We start from the raw sequence: 17,991 nt of genomic DNA, 5'->3' as shown, positions 1-17,991 counted from the left end.
TATGACGATTATGTTGTTCGTCTTTTTTGTGCTAACATAAAACTATAGGCTTAAAGGATCAGAACACACAGACTATGAATTCTCACAAATCATAATCAGTAACTTAGACTGATGACATAACTGCTCTTTAAGGATGGATACCATAATATAAAATAATGGATTCTGGGTAAATTTTAAAGATGGACTCTTTTTGATTACTTATGTTATGATTTCATTTTTGTTTGTAATTTATAGGCGAGCCTTAGAAACTGGAAAGTGTCGCCGTTTTGTGTAGATATATATCAAGATCCCGCTTCCTGTAAGACATATTTTATGTTTATGGGATAAAATAAGGTATTGTTGCTTGGAAACCAAGTTCCTAATTTAGTGAACCTGTCTACTAATGAACTAATCATATGCATAACAAGAAGAAAATATATTTAAACTATTACTGGGCCACATTTATATTGTGTCCAATACCTCCTTTCATCAAAAGCAGATTTTGTGTAAATTTTTATACCACGATGTATCTATCTATACATCAACCTTTCAGATTAAGTTGAAAATGTAAAACATTTAACTTCCTGTATTATGAATTCCAGCTTTCAAATGTACTGGAAGGTTGGTCTATCTCTTCCGGTATAGAGAATATGAGGGTCGTTTGAATTACAGTGAATAACCTAAGACTAAAAAGAATTAGTATGGCTTAATCACATCGAAACATTTCGTCCAGCGTGACTATTCGGTAAATCACGAACTTTACAAGTTCCATGCTGTTAATATGAGCTAGCTTTTCGGGTTAACTTGTAGAGAGACATTGGTTTAATTACCATAGAGGTAAGCTGTGAAACCGGATGTCCGTATTATTTGCATAATTCTTTAAATTTGTTAAAATGAGTCTTTACAAAGTGAGAATGACAGAAGCCGGAAATTAAAGAAACCTTGAAAAACGGCTACTTAACAAATTTAAACCTTAGAACTGAAACATTGTAGCTTGTTAAACACGTTCTGCTCACATTGTTCATCCCCGAAGAAATGTTTTTGTTGTCTGGCACAATTGCACCTATGACATTTTCTGGCTCAGGGCTGAATAACTGTTAAGATCAGCATACTTGTTAGTTTCCCACCAAAGCGAAGAACGAATTACGATAGAACGGGATGAGTAGACAAGCTACACAGCCAGCCAGCGGGTAGAGTAAGTAAGCTTCAATGTCTGTTGCAGGCTACTTTCAGCAGTCAGTTGGGACTCGTTGATCGCCACTGTCCGGCATTCAGCCAAATTGGCTGGAGGCCCTTGCCTAAAACTGTCTCCCGACGGGCCTGCTGCGTGACACAAGGCTCTTATTCTGTAAAAAAGTGACCTATTCGCGACGTTTCTTTTTCTCACAGAGGTCCACGTGGGATGGTCACTTCACGCAACAGTCACCGTTAGTTGGGGTCATTTTCCTGATACTATTTTCTACAGAGTCCCCAGGGAATGTCTTAGCGAATTCTTTTTTTCTTTTCGAGTAGTGACGATATGTTTTCAAGACTTATTTATTGGCGATCTTTCAGGATATTAACCCATTATTCCTGGTCAGTGAAAGTTTAATGCCGTTGTAAAACGGTTATCTCAAGAGTAAGATAAGTATAAATGAACGTGTAAAAGAGTGATGTTGTTCCGAACGTAACACCTAGCTGTGTGTAATAACTTAGTTTTTCTGAAACTTGCAGCAGTCTAGTACTTATTAATTCTCGTTTCAATGTCAGTTACATATTTCCCTTGGACTACAATAGATGTGTGTACGAAAATTCAGTAATGTGTTACTTCTACTATCTGTTTTATCTGGAGCTTTTCATTTACGATTAAAAACGTAATAATCTTTTGAAGGTTTTTAGTCCTTTTTGATAATAGGAGAACTTGGCGCTTATTTCCATGATGCGATTTCCTCAATGGGTAAACATAGCTGCCTGGGTCCAAATGTAAACTCAACGTGATAACTCAATGCTCTAAGAAACAGTTCAACAAACATGTGATATATAGTAACTTAGTCTTTATTTATTTTATCGTTGCTTAGCACCTCGTGCATGTGGAACCGTGCACGTTCTGTTGACATGAGTTCACGAGGCAGTCTGCTATTGACCGTCTCACGTAGTAAACGGCTTTTTCCACTTGACAGTGCATAAAGGCAGGACGTACGAATACCGGGATGAGAAAAACAGCCTCACAACGCTCTATGGGTACCCTAGCCAGACTAGTGTAACAGACAAGGGGTAAGTGCCATTCGACTGTGTATGCCTTCCAGTGTTCATGCGTTAGCTTAAAATAACTACTACAGATTTTGTCCCCCTTTCCCCGTTAAATTGGGCTATTTTTCTTATGACGAGAGACATGCGACAATGTTTAATTAACATGCCGCATGTTGTCAGATGCTGCGCGCTGTTATTCATACCTTATGTTGAAGGATTTAAAGACAATTCTGTGATACTCAACATTTTTGTTGAATGACCTGGCAAATAATGGAATGATGTTTTGAAATATTCAGTTCTGAAGTCGTAACCTTTACTCAGGAAACACTTTCTTCACAAAACACCAAGCTTAAGTGATGTAGCTTTTGTTCTACGGATATTGAAAACATGGAATTACGTTTTGATCTCACACATCATTACTTTTGTCCAGCAAGTATTACCTCGTTAGCATTAAATATTTCTGTTCAAATGTTGTTGCTATTATTTAGCAAGGTGTCTACTCAGAAAAAAAAAAAAAAAAACTGTTCAGGCGCTGTTCATTTTACACAAGTCATCTTTTCAGGCTTAAAATTTCTGTTTAAATAATGCTGCTTTCTATGTTGCAAATGTTTAATTTATAACAGAAATTGAAAAAAAGAACAGGCCGTTATCTGGTGTTTATAATGTTAATGTGTACATACACATCCTAATCAAATTTATCGTGTTCATGGGATATCACGTTTTATTGTATGATCTTTTGAACAAAATTTGAGTTTTGTGCGTATTTACCCTTCGACATACGGTTCAATTGCACTTATCTGACTGTGTAATACTAATTCAAAGATTTTACTTAGTTGGTTGCTGCCATGCTGTTCGTCATTGTGATCTTAGTTAACTATTAACATAGTGTGACATATATTTCTTGGTAATTTTCACTTGTCTTGTTATTACGTAGACATTGTTTGTAATTCTAGCATGTTATAGTTATATGACTTTCCTTTAATATCTTATTTGATTTTCATCATGTGGCCGGTCGGCTGTTCTTCGATGGCTCTTGTAATAACCTCACTTTGCTTTCGTCAAGTGGTTTTATGGTTTGTATAATTACTCTTGTTGGATAAGTTATAGCTTTGGAGTGCATATGTTACACCGTTTGACTAGTGTCGGTTTGTCTGTTTGTTTATGAATTTCGCCCAAAGACTAGAGGGACGGCAGCTAGTCATCACCACCCACCGCCAACTCTTGGACTACTCTTTTACCAACGAATAGTGAGATTGACCGCCACATTATAATGCCCCCACACATTGAAAAGGCGAGCATATTTGGTGTGACGGGGATTCGAACCCTTGATTCTAATCACTTGGCCATGCCGAACCGACTAGTGTTGAAAAACTTCACTGATCTTCAATATAATTATACCACTAAGTACCTCACATTTATCTGATTGGGGCATGTTTCATGACGTTCCGACATGGCAGTGGTGTTACTTATAAAGGATAATATGATATTGTATATTTTCGTGGAGAAATTAAGATACGAAACATACAACAGACATTATCCTAATCAACAACTATATAAATAATTAGAATATGTATCAATCGAATGGTTTAGTTGTAGATGAAAGAAACAGTCGAGCCCTGGTTAGAAGAATAACAAATGCATACTGGCTGGTGTCTTAAGTTTTTGTACAGTGTGTTTGTTGTGAATTATACCGTAACGAGAGCTGTTGAAGCTGCCTCTGGGCTGCCCACATTCCTTAGTTTTAAGAGTGCTTAGGAGAAGAGTAAACAAAAGGCTCGTGCTATTGCTTACATTACCCATAACGTGCTTCCTTCGTGATTGTGTATTATTTAAGAATAAACACAAACTTGTTTGAGTAATACATTAGTTACTATGACAACGAACTGCTGAAATTTTGTTACCGAGAAACTAAGTAAATAAAGAAAAATTGGAGGAATCATTTAGTACCTCCATTAAAAATTATTTGATGAAATAACTTTGGGGTAAGTTTTATTGTTAAAAGCATACATACCTTATATTAATGGATGTATTTTAATGCATAAAAGTTCCTCTGAAAATATTTTTTGTATGACAACGTAACATAAAAGTTGCTACAATTGGTTTTTACATTTTCTTGCAGTCAAATGTGGAATGTTTTAAAGACTTTGAAATTTTACCCATGCATCCTAAAAATAACTTTCATTATTTTCCTTAATTAACATAGGAAAAACCTATACTCGAGTTAAAATTATTCTGGCTTTCTTAAGCCTAACAAAAGTTAATACAATCACATTTCATTGTAAATAATTTTTTTTTACAATCCAGTGCTTAGATGTTTTGTGGCACACAGAAGACATATTTGATAAGACCAAAATTTAGGCACCTCTGATTCGATCTCTTCAATTAATTAAAATAATTAGCAGAAAGGGAATGTGTACAATCAAGTATGATTTGATTTTACTGGACATTTTACGTGCGATTTTGTTTGAATTTTGCGCGAGGCTACACGATAACTATCTGCACTAGTTGTCCCTAATTTAACAGTGTAAGACTAGAGGGAAGACAACTAGTCATCATCACCCACCGTCGACTCTTGAGTTACTCTTTTACCAACGACTGACCGTAGGATTGACCATCACTTATAACGCCCCTACGGCTGAAAGGGCGAGCATGTTTGATGGAACAGGGATTCGAAACCTTGACCCTCAGAATGCGAGTAAAGCGCTCTAACCTAGATAGAAATAAACAGTTTCATTAGATATTTTGTTCCATCTACTTTATACTAACTTTCAGATTTTTCAGAATCGTTTCTTTTTGTGTTTTCAGTCTTAATACAGATATTGTTTTTTAATATTAAGTGAAAAAGTATTTGTCGATCGATAATGAAAACTGTTAAGTTAAATAAAAGTACTGTTATTAAATCCACCACCTCAATAATGACAATTATTAAAAAACAAATGTACCACCTTTATTTTTTCTTTGCAGTCGCGGTATAGAAGCTCATAGAACGGCTGTGAGTTTTTTGTGTTTTTTTTTCAAGTACAAACTTTTAGCTTATAGTTTTGTTATCTTTTGTCCAATTTGAGATATAATTACAGTTTTGGATTCAGGAGATGAAACCCTTTAACTGATGTATTAGATCATTACCCAAGATATTACAGATTCATTTACTCTAATTTTGTGTAAAACAATTTCAGTTTGCGGGTAGGCTGGTAGAGACGGTGATGAAGAACAAAACTGAACCAAGTATACTCGTTCCCCACACTCGATATTACTGAAGAACAAAAATACAGCTAATAAAAAATGGGTTTTATAGATCAATTTACTCCAATCCTGCCTAAAACAATTTGATTTTCACGGCTATTGAGGATTCCCTTTGTTTACTAATGTAACGAACAATAACAATGCATAATTTCTAAAAATTAAACCTTCCGATTTCAGTTTATACTCGAAGTAAGTTAATAGGTACAAAGCTTGAATTATTAATATAATTTTGCTTTTAATTGTTTGTTTGTTTGTTTTGAATTTTGCGCAAAGCTACTCGATGGCCATCTGCGCTAGCCGTCCCTTGTTTTGCAGTGTAAGACTAGAGAAAAGGCAGTTAGTCATCATCACTCACCGCCAAATTTTGGGCTACTCTTTTACCAACGAATAATGGGATTGACCGTAAGTTTATAATGCCTCCACGGCTGAAAGGACGAGCATGTTTGTTGCGGCCGGGATTTGAACCCGCGTTCCTAGAATTAAGAATCGAACACCTTAACCCACCTGGTCATGCCGGGCCTATGTCGTTTTAATACCGTGTCAATGAGACCGAAGTCATGGGATTGGGTTTCCGGTATTCAACTTAAAACCCCCCAAAATTTACTGAGATAAATAATGTGTGTTTTCTTATAGCAAATTCACATCGGTCTATCTGTTGAGTCCACCGCGGGGAATCGAACCGCTGATTTTAGCATTGTAAATCCGTAGACTTACCACTGTATCAGCTGGGGACTACTCGTATAAAAGGCTCACCTTGCATAAAATAGTAGGAGTGTAAACGCTTCGGCAGGTACTGCAATTAGTTATAGTACAGCGTTTCTGAGCTTTCCTCTTCTCTCTCTTTCGAGAGAAAATCGTGGAGAAAATGGCTTTATAGAGCTGAAGAACCGGAATTCGTATTGCCCAACACCGCGTGGACGCTACTTTGTCTTGTGTGAGATTTTGGATTAGAGTATGTGTTTTATCCTTTCATTGCCTGGAAAGTGGAGCGAATTTTGCCATTCTTGTGGACAATCCAGATTTCAGATATCACAAAGGGTTCAAATGTTTGATCAGAATAAAAGTAGTACCTTATTTGATTGTGAGGAGTATAGAAATTGAATTATTTCAAAGTCAGAAATTTTGAAATTTATTAATCATTTTCCCTCCAGAAAAATAATAGCTATTTCTGAGAATCTGAATAATTTTCCATTAGGATAAATATATATTTATAATTTTTACTTATGCAATATGAAAGTACTTAGTCTCTTTTAATATCGAGAATTCAGTCGTATATATTTTTAATTATATTAGTTTTATTCAATAAATATCATTGGCATCACTTCGCCAATAAATTTCACCAAATGTATCCCATCTTCCAGCATAACGTAAAGAGATTAATATTATACTCACTGTGATTTATCTGTAAGTAGTTTGTTTTCTTTGCTCAACTTAACTGAGATGCTCACTGAATTCTATAAATTGTTTTTAGTGTACAATATTTTAGTCGATCTCTTAATGACCTCAGCATCAGATCTGCTTGCTTAGAGTGGATAAGCAGTTCATGCAGTCGGCCACACTGCAGGTGGAGATTTTTCTCTGCTACAGCTAATGATGTAGAACTGGGACTAATGACAAATGGCGCGTGGTAGCTGCCTCTCATAGTCGTAAGGACGAAGACTGATGAAGAACCCCTACATTGTATCTGCTTACTTTTCTTATCGGGAACTTGCCTTGAACGTTGTGCTGAACTTTTCCCTTCTGGTTTTTTTTTTAACTCTACATTTAATTGCATGCCTACACAACTGGCAGCCAGCAACAAAGACAAATCACAAATCGTGAACGGGGCAAATCAGAATGGTTTACTTTTTTTAAGATTAATTAATGATTGCTGTTGCCCCCTTTTGGCATTTTCTGCGCCTTTTCAGACTAATTGATGATCACCGTAGCACGTTTTTGCACTCATCTCTTGCGAAGCGTTCTCAATTAAGTTTTTTTCTTGTCTTTTTTTTTGTTACTGTGGAAGACACTGTGATTCTCTAATTGTTCGAGTTTTTAAGTGCATATTTACCTTGGCAGGATATGAATGCACACAAATTTTTGGAAGTTTTTTAATCATTGCATTTCCCAATCGAGCTTGGATTTTTTATAAGGTTCTCATTTTTATTCTCTGATTAAAAATCGTATGTTGACTTTGCTAACATCCATAATACCTTCTTTAGAAATACTTCAAGTTTGGAATCAACCATCTTATATTGCGGACAAATAAAAGTGTCTTCAAATCTTATCGATAATTAAGTCACAACTTAAAAAAATGAAGAGAAATGTGCCTTAGTTCTTTAAAAAATGGATCATTAGCAATATAGAATTTAAAATTCTTATACTTGGAATATCTTCGTTTTTCATGTTTCTCTGGTTACCTAGAAGCACTGAGCTTTTTTTATTTTTATTATTGAATTTGAACTGGTGAGAAAAGTGTGAATGTACAAATAGCAGACAATTGCTTAGTTTTTTATTAACCATGATGGCGATTTTATAATTTGCATGACAACTACACAATGTACAGAAATAAAACGTATTGAAAGCATGGTTACACAAAATTAGTTATATTACGTACTACAGTAATGACTAATATGATGCAAAAATTATGAAACATCTGATGTTAAAAGTACGTATAAAACTACCTTTGTTTGCTTCTCAAGTTGAAAACCACTTGATGAGCAACGTGTTGAAATTTATTGCTCATAAACACATATAGTACAGTTTATCTTCTCATTTTAACGGTGTGGTGTCACCAAGGGTGTAAAAGAAAGCTATATAATACTTATGAAAACTGTAATAACCCACACAGGAGCGATTCCCTTTCCACCATCTTTTACATACTGTAGTCTCGTGCTCACGTGCTGTCGCTTCCTTGGCAATTGTACCATAAGCACTCGTGACAGAAAGAGATGGATTACACGCGACTGAACCCATCACACCTTGACCACAGGCCGGGAAATTGATTTGTTGGCCTGGTGTGCCCTGCTGATCTAACTTGGTGAAACGCAGTGGTTTTCTGTCGTCAGGCCTGTACTAAACCATCACGTCATCAAGAAAAGAACAATTTTCTAAATTGTCGTCCGCTTCCTCTGTTGTTAATGTTTGTAATGTCTACTATCAGTTATTTCTAGAAAACAATCTCCAGATCTTTGTTTGTTTCTTGTCATTATTTACTGGAGTCAGATTGTATTATAAAAATTGACCAATTAAAAGCCATGTAGGAATTATTGGGTTGAGGAATAATTCGTGAGCGTTTTTTCAAGTTAAAAAATATATTCATAAATGAAACGTTTTCGCAAAATATTTCATGTCATTTGGTAGATAAATTTTTGCTCTAATAGATGGTGTGTTTGATTTTCATATGTCTTTAATTTTTGCTTTCATTTTCAGCTCATTAAATGGAATGTCAAGTGGACAAAATCGAGCATTTTCGACACCATCTGCTTTTCGCATTTAATTTCTTGCAATTTCGTTTAAAACAATGCATACTATATACCTAGGTATTACATGAAATAAAGTATCATAATAAATGTTTTGGGTGTAATGTGTTCATGCATTGAAGTATTGTATAGTCTTGCATGTAATGCTTGAATGAAATTATTTAAAAACGCTCACGAATTATTCCTCAACCTAATACTTTGGCCCAGTCAGCCTAATAGTGTCTATAGAGACATTCAAAACTAATTGATTATTCTTAACTTCAATCTCAATCCGTCCTTTGATAATAAACATTTTGAGCTTTTTTATAAGTATGAAGTTCTTATTTTTCATGTTATTAAACATCAGAATCTTTTACAAATATTTGAAAGTTATTCAATACTTAAAGTAACGATAGTGATGCAGATACACACCTGCAATCGAGATACTATTCACAAATAAAATAGTATGCCAAACCTGGCCGTCATAAATTAGAAAAAAAATGACGGATAGTTTCCATCTATTGTATTTCAATGACTTTTACGTCTTTATGTAACTTCCAAACTTCAACTGATGTAATTTAAATGGAAACGTTTCCTTTAAAGTGTAAACAGCTGTTTCCTATTTAACTCGTTTTAGTCTACTCTGTGCTCCTCTTTGAAGGTTGATATTTTTGATAATTTTTTTTTCCAGTACGTCACAAAACGTTCAGTCATTTCATACAACTAATGAAATCCAAATATGAAATTGCTGGCGTGAGGTCGTACTGTTAATCTAGAGAAATGTTTAATAAATATGTATATTTCAGCTACTTGATATTTAATTGATATATTTCATACACTTCCTACCCTATTTTAACATATTTATTGCCATGACAACCAGTATTTTCCCCTTTAGCTTGTGGGAGGGGAAATGATTCTGGATAAGCTATTCCACTGTGTATAGATAAAGAGGAAGCTGTAATGGTAACTAATAAATACGCAATACGGACATCGCAAACATTATCGACCTTGTTTTTAATTCATCTACGGTACAAACCGCTTAGCTACACAAATTCTTTCTTTCACCTCACTATTCGTTAGTTCTGTAATTTCTGACTTATTTTCATTCATTCATTTATACATCGTGTACTTTTTTTTTTGTTGTTTTTCTGTCTGTATCATTTCGTGAGAATATACACTTACTTGAATAATTGAATTCAAACAGTTTATTACTTGGCTGTGCACGAAACTTGCAGCAATAACTGTTTGTATGCAACTAACGATTTACCTCACAGATTTGTGTTCAGAAATGCATACGCGTTTGTTATGATTGATGAGGTAATCATCTCTGGAATACTAAAGTGCCTGGTTTTGCTTAACATTGCAGCATACTGAGAGACCCTTTCGGAAAGACCTTTCAGTTATTTGTTACATTAATGTGTCTTTTTAGCTTTGTTTTATATATATATAAAATGGTTTAGTATAAACCTTAGAACTATGAGCTGCAAATTGTCAGTAATATCCGGCTAGTTGAACAACTAAATAAAAGAAAGATTTCGTGTAAAAGTTTGGAAATCTTTTATCATTTGTCATAATAATTTTTATTCAGTCAAGCTTTAGTGTGTGTTTTAATTTTTTACACTATCTCTCATTGCTTAGTAAAAAATGAATATAAGGTGAGAGAACTACACTGCATGTTACTAATATTGTATGAAAACAAAATTGCTCCTCTATTAATCAGCAGGTATCTAAGAGTCAACCGGTCAACAACACTAGTGTGTGTACAGATAAAGAACTGGACAGTGAGAGCGGAACTTCGACGCCCCTCTCGCCTATACTGATGATGAACTCACAGCTCTTAGCTCACCATCAAATGCAACAGCTGCTACAACAACAAGTACTGTCTCCTGCACAACTCCAACAACTCTTACAACAACAACAGTCGTTATTCATTCAGCAGGTAAAGATAGATAGATAGAGAAGTTTTCTGCATAGTGTGCTTTTCCATACATTTTCAACTGTAGTTCGTTTTGTTTCGAAATGCCATTATTTCAAAAATTCTTAAAGCCCATTCCCTTTGATTATTTTTCAACATACCATTTTTGTTCACAGTAAGTTAATTATTTTTATTAAGCTAAGCATAAAACGTTCGACAGCTAAAAATATCCAAAAAAGTGCACATCTCCTCGAACTGTTGGCATGCTATGATTTGTATAAATGCTTATATTTACAATTTATAAATTATTACTATAGCAGTTAAGACTTATGTGTGTGGTAAAATTTTTCACTGCTGTTAATCTTTCACTTGAAGATTCAGATTGGGAGAACTTATATACTATCAGTGTAATTGGTGAATCTTACACTTTAACATCAAGAATCTTGATGTGTTTCACTGTTGTACATAGTTTTATGTCTCTATTGTTTGTTAGTATCATCAGTTCTATAATCTGTGGTTTATATATATATATCAACATTGTAAGTGAAGGTAAGTTGGTAGTCATTCAGGGCAGGTAACCTTTACTTATAATAATCTAAAGTCAGCATTCTCATCGGAAAATGTTCTGGAGGAAAACATTATAAATACGTGTTTGTTTAATGGAAGAGATCTGTGTAGTGATTTTCCATAAAAAAAAAGAGTGTATGTGGATATTTACAAACCTCACTTTATTGGCGCCTCTTATGCTGATATGAGTCAAGAGTGAACTATGTATGTTAGTCTGATACACTTTCAATAATCAATCGTATGGGCGTGTTGAAATACATATATTTAATACTGGGAAATATATAGTTGCTCGCTTCTAGAAATAACTATAAAACTAGTTTTGAGTTATCACTTTAACTACCTTGATTAAAAATATCTCTCTTCTATAAACTTTTCGAGAAATGATTATGAAAGAGCTGTAAGTATTTGTATAAAGAAATGATTATTTGACATTCAGTGCAAACTGAAAAAAATTATTGGTGCATTTCATGGACGCCAATATTTTTCAACCACCTCCTTTTAAATAGAAATCTAAAGCTTATGAAATTAAGTGCATAAATTTTATACGAAGGACCAACTTTTCAATCACTGAAAAGCAATTCTTTTAATATAATACCAAATTTAATCATAAATATTAATATATCTTGTTTCTGAAATTAGTCTTCCAAGTCGAACTTTATTTCGGAAAATATTCCAAGAAAATTATTACTACTGTTTTTAAAATATAATGATCAATGTATGTGTACTAATTAAGTTTCTGATCTTTTAGCTTTACTTTTTCAATAAGTTTGATAAACCAGTGGCTGTTAACAGCTCTTAATGTGGCTTATTGTTTTAATAAAATCAACTATTTTCTTTGCATGTAAATTTGTTTATGAAATGTATGAGTTATAGAACACTGAATTGTTCGTAAACAGCATTTTGTGTTCACATGAATACTACTTAATGTTTTATATTTTATATTATTTCTTGGGAATATCTTTCTTTCTCCCAGTCTCAATCTGATTTCGCCGCGAACCACATGGTTCTCTTGAATAAGTTGAGCTATATGTATGTGCTATGAAGAAAATCGTTCAATAGTACTATGTGTTAAAATTCATCTGTTAAATTTAAAAATAAAATTAGATAGTTAAAAACACTTTCTTTTTAAACCACGAGTCTCAATTGCTGAAAGTCACAAATGAACAGAAAGACAAACTATTTCTCATTATCGCGGTAGATTTCCATTCGTATAATCTACTATTAGAGTTCACATATTGTGCAGCGTGTCGTAAAACAGTAATTAAACTAGTTACTAACTTGCCCATTATTTCCTCACATCTCGTTTTGTTAGAGCCGGAAATTATTTATATTTCACGTTATTGTTTAGTGTAAACAGGTATATCAGGTAAAAATGTGGCGACATCTAGTGTCCAAATGGTACGATATACAAAATCTGTTTTAGCGACGATTTAAATGATCGTGAGACACACCAATGAAACAATAAATTCTGTATCCTGCAGTCTGTTAAAAGGTCCACGTGTGCAAACGGCTTTTCCGAAATAATTTTTTGAGTTATTTTAGTTTTATAACTTTAATTTAAAAGACAAAATCAAAATCATGAGTTATCTATTGCAATTAATACAAGTTTGTACCCAAATATATTTTGTACGAAAAGTGAGTTTTACTTCCTCATTTATTTTTTTTAATTTTGTGTTTTGAACTATATCAATTACTGTTTAACAGCAACAACAACAGCAACAACATCAACAAATCAAGCAACTTGAATCCGTCATTCCTCACCTTCAAGAACAGTTACAGTTAAACATGATGCAACAAAGTCAGATCTTACAACAGTTAAACACTCTAAATAGCGTAACATCCTCAAGTGCCAATAGTCCAGGAGACAAGACTAAGAATAACCGACAACAGCTTCAGATGCATCTTCAGCAGCTAGCCTTGCAACAGCATCAACTGATGCAACAGTTGCAGCTGTCACATCGCTACAACATACTAGGGCTACCTCCGTTATTACTGCCGCAAGGTAAGTGTGTTGCTTACAGACTGGAAGTTTTTTTGGAATTTATTCTCGACGAGACGATTGAAGATTGAGTATATTATAGACATTTTAAACCTTTCTTCATCAAATGTAGGTCCTGGAATGGTGTTGTCGTTAGAACACTAGGTCATAATTTGAATGCCGCGAGTTCGAAAACACTCATTCTTACAACCCTGAGGAGCATTATAATGCTACGGTTTATTCCACTATTCATTATTAAAAGAGCAGCCCAGGAGTTGGCGGTGGGTAGTGGTGACTAGTTGCCTTCCCTCTAATCTATCGCTTCAAAACTAGAAACTGCTAGCTCTCATGTAGTTTTGTGCGAAATTCAGAATAAAAATAAACAATTAAAGGTTGTTTTTTAATGTATTATAACATTTCTGATCCCGTAAAACCACTAAAACAACTACTCCTAAAGCAGTTGAATGGCGCAAGGCCTAAATAAACGTGCCGATTTGTGGATCTGTAAATATATTACCTTAAAAAAAATCAAGTTCCGCATTTTGGAACCATGGGTACGTTATAAGAGTGACGCTCGAATCCTACTATTTGGTCAGAGTAAAGGTATCCAAAATTGGTGTTTTTAACTAGTTGTCTTTCCTCTAGTCTATTAACTCAAAATTAAAAGCAGAGCAGATAGCACTTGTGTAGCTTTGAGCGAATATCCGCAACAATCAGTCAAACCTAAAATAGTTGAATTAGTCACGTTTCTCTAGAAGTAAATACTGTGCACAGTTTTTACCCCTAATTTCATATTATGCAACTTTTGTATAAAAATATTTCAAAACATCTTTTTTATCTTTTCATTGCCTATTAACGTGTATACTAGTAGATATTTTTTACCTTGCTCTTACTTCTCTTTAAAATAAAATACATTTTTGTTTAATAAAACAATTTTTGCACATTAGAGTTTATAATCTATAATATATAATTTTTAATTTTACGAAACGAGCTGTAATAGAGAAATAGCACCCTTTGGATGTTTATTTTTAAGTGACTATGCGTGTTGTGCTTACCGTTGCTACTGTAACTTAAATTTTATTGTTGTTAGCCCCGAAATTTACTGACATACGAGAAACAGCACTTTTTAGTCACTTTGTAATAGTTTGTTTGCTTGTTTTTGAATTTCGCACAATGCTACTCGAGGGCTATCTGTGGTAGCCATCTCTAATTTAGCAGTGTACGACTAGAGGAAAGGCAGCTAGTCATCACCACCACCCATCGCCAACTCTTGGGCTACTCTTTTACCAACGAATAGTGGGATTGACCGTAACATTATAACGCCTCTACGGCTGGGAGGGCGAGCATGTTTGGCGCGACCGGGATTCGAACCCGCGACCCTCGGATTACGAGTCGAACGCCTTAACATGCTTAGCTATGCCGGGCCCGCACCAGGGGCATCAAAATCTGGTTCGTTGCTTAGTAAAAATCCTTTATTAAGAGTGAGTTATTGGGTGTAGCGGGTTATAAATAACTAGATCTTATAAGGTAGTGAATAATTTTTAAAAATTTGAATGAATTGTTTATTTATTTTACATTACTATTTTCTGGTTTAGTGACGAAGCTGCTAAGAAAGTGTTTGCTTACTCTAGGAGGGATATTTTATGTTCAAGAGAACCACCTTGATACACTATAAAACGTGAAATCTTTCATAAGAACCATTTTGAAGAAGTCGAAGCCGCTTTTTGTTCTTTACATATATAAATAGTACACTGGAAAAAGAAAGAAATACTCTCCTGCTGCTCATTTAAAAGTGTAAATGTATTGGTGCATTTGAATTAATTTAATTTGTTGTACTTTATTTTCTGCTATTTTTGAAACATTTCACAATAAATAAACACAAAAACGGATTCACTTAACAATCTTTCTAGATGTCCTGAAGTAACAAAAACTCCGTTCAATATCTTTCAGATAAGAATATAATAATTTAAATGGGTCAAAGAACAAAACATAACACACGAAACTGTTATTCATCTTATTTGTGACGTTTGCTAACATTAAACCACGTATCTTGTAATGAAGGACTTTTATTTATTTCGGACATAATCTGGACAAACTTAAATAACAATGCGCTGATCAATAAATAAAGTTCTTACTTAAACACAACAATAAACGTTTGTAATATAATCTACTATAATACGCCTAATCTTGCACAAAATTCAGCTCCTTCCTTTTGTAAGCATAACTAACATAGTATATTATTAGAATAATTAATGAGAATCTTCATATCATAGCTGGTTTGATGTAAAGTACAAATTATATAATTACTATGATTTATGTTAAGTTTTTTTCAGAACAAAAGCTAACTGAGACGGACAAGACAATAAAACTAATCTCAAGACTGTCAAGATTGTTCAAGCTCTAATTAATGACTCCAGTATTTTGTTAATTACGTAAACACAATAGAAATTCTTCTGAATGGATAGATTTTTTGTTTTTGTTTGTTTTGATTTGAGAATGAAATTCACTGTGCTGTTAAGGGTGGGATTATAAACATATAGAATATTAGTTTTTCTACTTGTGAACATAGGGTACTTCATTAGTCGACTATTAATACGTCCCCTCTACTAGATTTGTATTATGCAGAAGAGGTTTAAATCAAATGTATACTTTCCTCTGTTACCTGCGGCCCGGCATGGCCTGAGGTGGTTAAGACACTTGACTCGTAATCTGAGGGTCGCGGGTTCGAATCTCCGTTACATTAAACATGGTCGCCCTTTCAGCCGTAGGGGCGTTATAATGTTACGATCAATCCTACTTTGCGTTGGTAAAAGAGTGGTGGGTGGTGATGACTAGCTGCCTTCCCTCTAGACGTAAACTGCTAAATTAACGGCTAGCGCAGGTAGCCCTCGTGTAGCTTTGCGCGAAATTCAAACCAAACCAAACCTCTGTTGCCACAAGAAAGTATAACATTCGCACTGAAATGTAAATACTTGGTACTCATCTTTCTTTCTTTTATATTCTGTGTAAGAAATCGTCTGTTTGCTGTTCTATTTAGGACAATTCCAAGGATTCAGTACAGTACTTTTTCACTAACACATTCAATCACAGTCACTCTAGGATCCGATGAATAAAAACATTACAGATATTTTTTTCCCTAGAACTTTAGAATCAAACAACCATACGATGTAACTTTAATCTCGTCCTTGCAAAGGATTAATTAATATATTACTGACGTTGTTTAACAGTTTAAAAGCTGACACATAAAATAATATAATACCAATCAGGTTCTGTGAAATACCTTGTATAAAACCAAAACCAAAACATCATTTCGGCTTTGATTTATGAAACCATGTACACGAATAATCTTGTTATAGTTAAGAGTGCAGATTTAGCAAAAATGCAGCACAAAATGTATTTTATTTAGAATTACATACGTTCTTGGAAGCATAATATATATAATAATATATATATATACTCATGTATAGCATTATGGGTGGAACACTCAGGGAGCACACAAGTTCAGTGTGTCGCGGTAAAAACCTTTGAAAGTTAAGGATACCAAACATACAAAAAATACAAGACTTTTGCTTGTTTGTTTTTACCACAAAGTTACATAATGGTCTGGGAATAAACTTCCGGCAAGACAAAAAGGCCTTTTTAAAATAGAAAGATACACGTGACAAAGATGGATATTAATCTTTGTATTGATCAATAATAATTAAATTTACGTTGCGTTCTTATATTTGTCAAACATTTTATCAACTAATTTGTTAAAAACATTATGATTATGCTGTTAAATTATTTTTTAAAACATTAACAATTTCGTGCATTTGTTTTCCATGTTATATGCTATATTTTTTATTTTTTATATATTTATTAGCTTTTCTTTTGTTTATATAAAGTATTGTACATGTAATAAAATACTCTAATTATTTAAAAGTTATGAAGTATTATATATGTACTCTGAAAATAAGGTAATCCCCATGTCTATTTTATGCTAGCTTAATCTGTTTTTACCTTTAAAAATGTTCACTGTATTGAAGTTTCTGGAATGTGCAATAATAAACAACATTTCATTGCTGTCAGGAGTTACTTCCAGTGACCTTCAGAATCTGTGGAAAGATGGAACAATGGGCTTAGATGAAAGCTCTATAAATGGGGGATTGAATGGATTGATTCACAATAGTTCTACAGCAGTTTCTACAACATCTAATACAGCCTTGTCGATTCTTGCTCCAAATCGTTTGATAAATGGACAACAAGAAGGATACGGTTTATCAAATTCTGTGTCAGCTTCCATTGGTGGTGTCAGTGGACAAAAAAGTTCCAACTCTTTATTAAAAGATGAAAGCAACAGGCCATCAGGACCTCTCGAGCATCCGTTATATGGTCATGGTGTTTGTAAATGGCCTGGATGTGAAACTGTTTGTGAAAGCTATCAAACATTTAACAGGTAGGCTTATGCATTATTCCAGCCAACATTATAAGAATATTCATTAAACAACGTTCATGTTTTCATTTTGGTAAAAGGAATGTTTTTTATTTCGATATATCGTTTATACATAGGATATTTGATTAATTCAATTGTTTTTAGCAAGTGTTGTATTAGCTGAGTAATTAATGAAAATATAGCGTATAAAATCTTCTAGAATTAAACC

General features: G+C 33.9%; 1 protein-coding gene across 9 annotated transcripts in view; it reads left to right on the top strand.

The window, feature by feature from the left end:
* LOC143255618 (forkhead box protein P1-like) overlaps positions 1 to 17,991 on the top strand; it is a 155,301-nt gene that overhangs the window by 102,984 nt on the left and 34,326 nt on the right. For 7 of the 9 annotated variants that reach the window (XM_076511541.1, XM_076511535.1, XM_076511532.1 and 4 more), the window contains exons 3-5: positions 10,612 to 10,830; positions 13,078 to 13,375; positions 17,420 to 17,786. In XM_076511541.1, the coding sequence (XP_076367656.1) occupies positions 10,612 to 10,830; positions 13,078 to 13,375; positions 17,420 to 17,786 (884 nt within the window). The remainder of the gene's footprint in view (positions 1 to 10,611; positions 10,831 to 13,077; positions 13,376 to 17,419; positions 17,787 to 17,991) is intronic. The other 2 variants (XM_076511533.1, XM_076511539.1) reach the window with 1 other exon arrangement.

This window comes from Tachypleus tridentatus, chromosome 7 (assembly GCF_004210375.1).
Source record: "Tachypleus tridentatus isolate NWPU-2018 chromosome 7, ASM421037v1, whole genome shotgun sequence".
In the NCBI taxonomy this organism is placed as follows: Eukaryota; Metazoa; Arthropoda; class Merostomata; order Xiphosura; family Limulidae; genus Tachypleus; species Tachypleus tridentatus.
The sequence above is the reverse complement of the archived record's forward strand: the minus strand, read 5'-3'. Positions and strand labels throughout refer to the sequence as shown.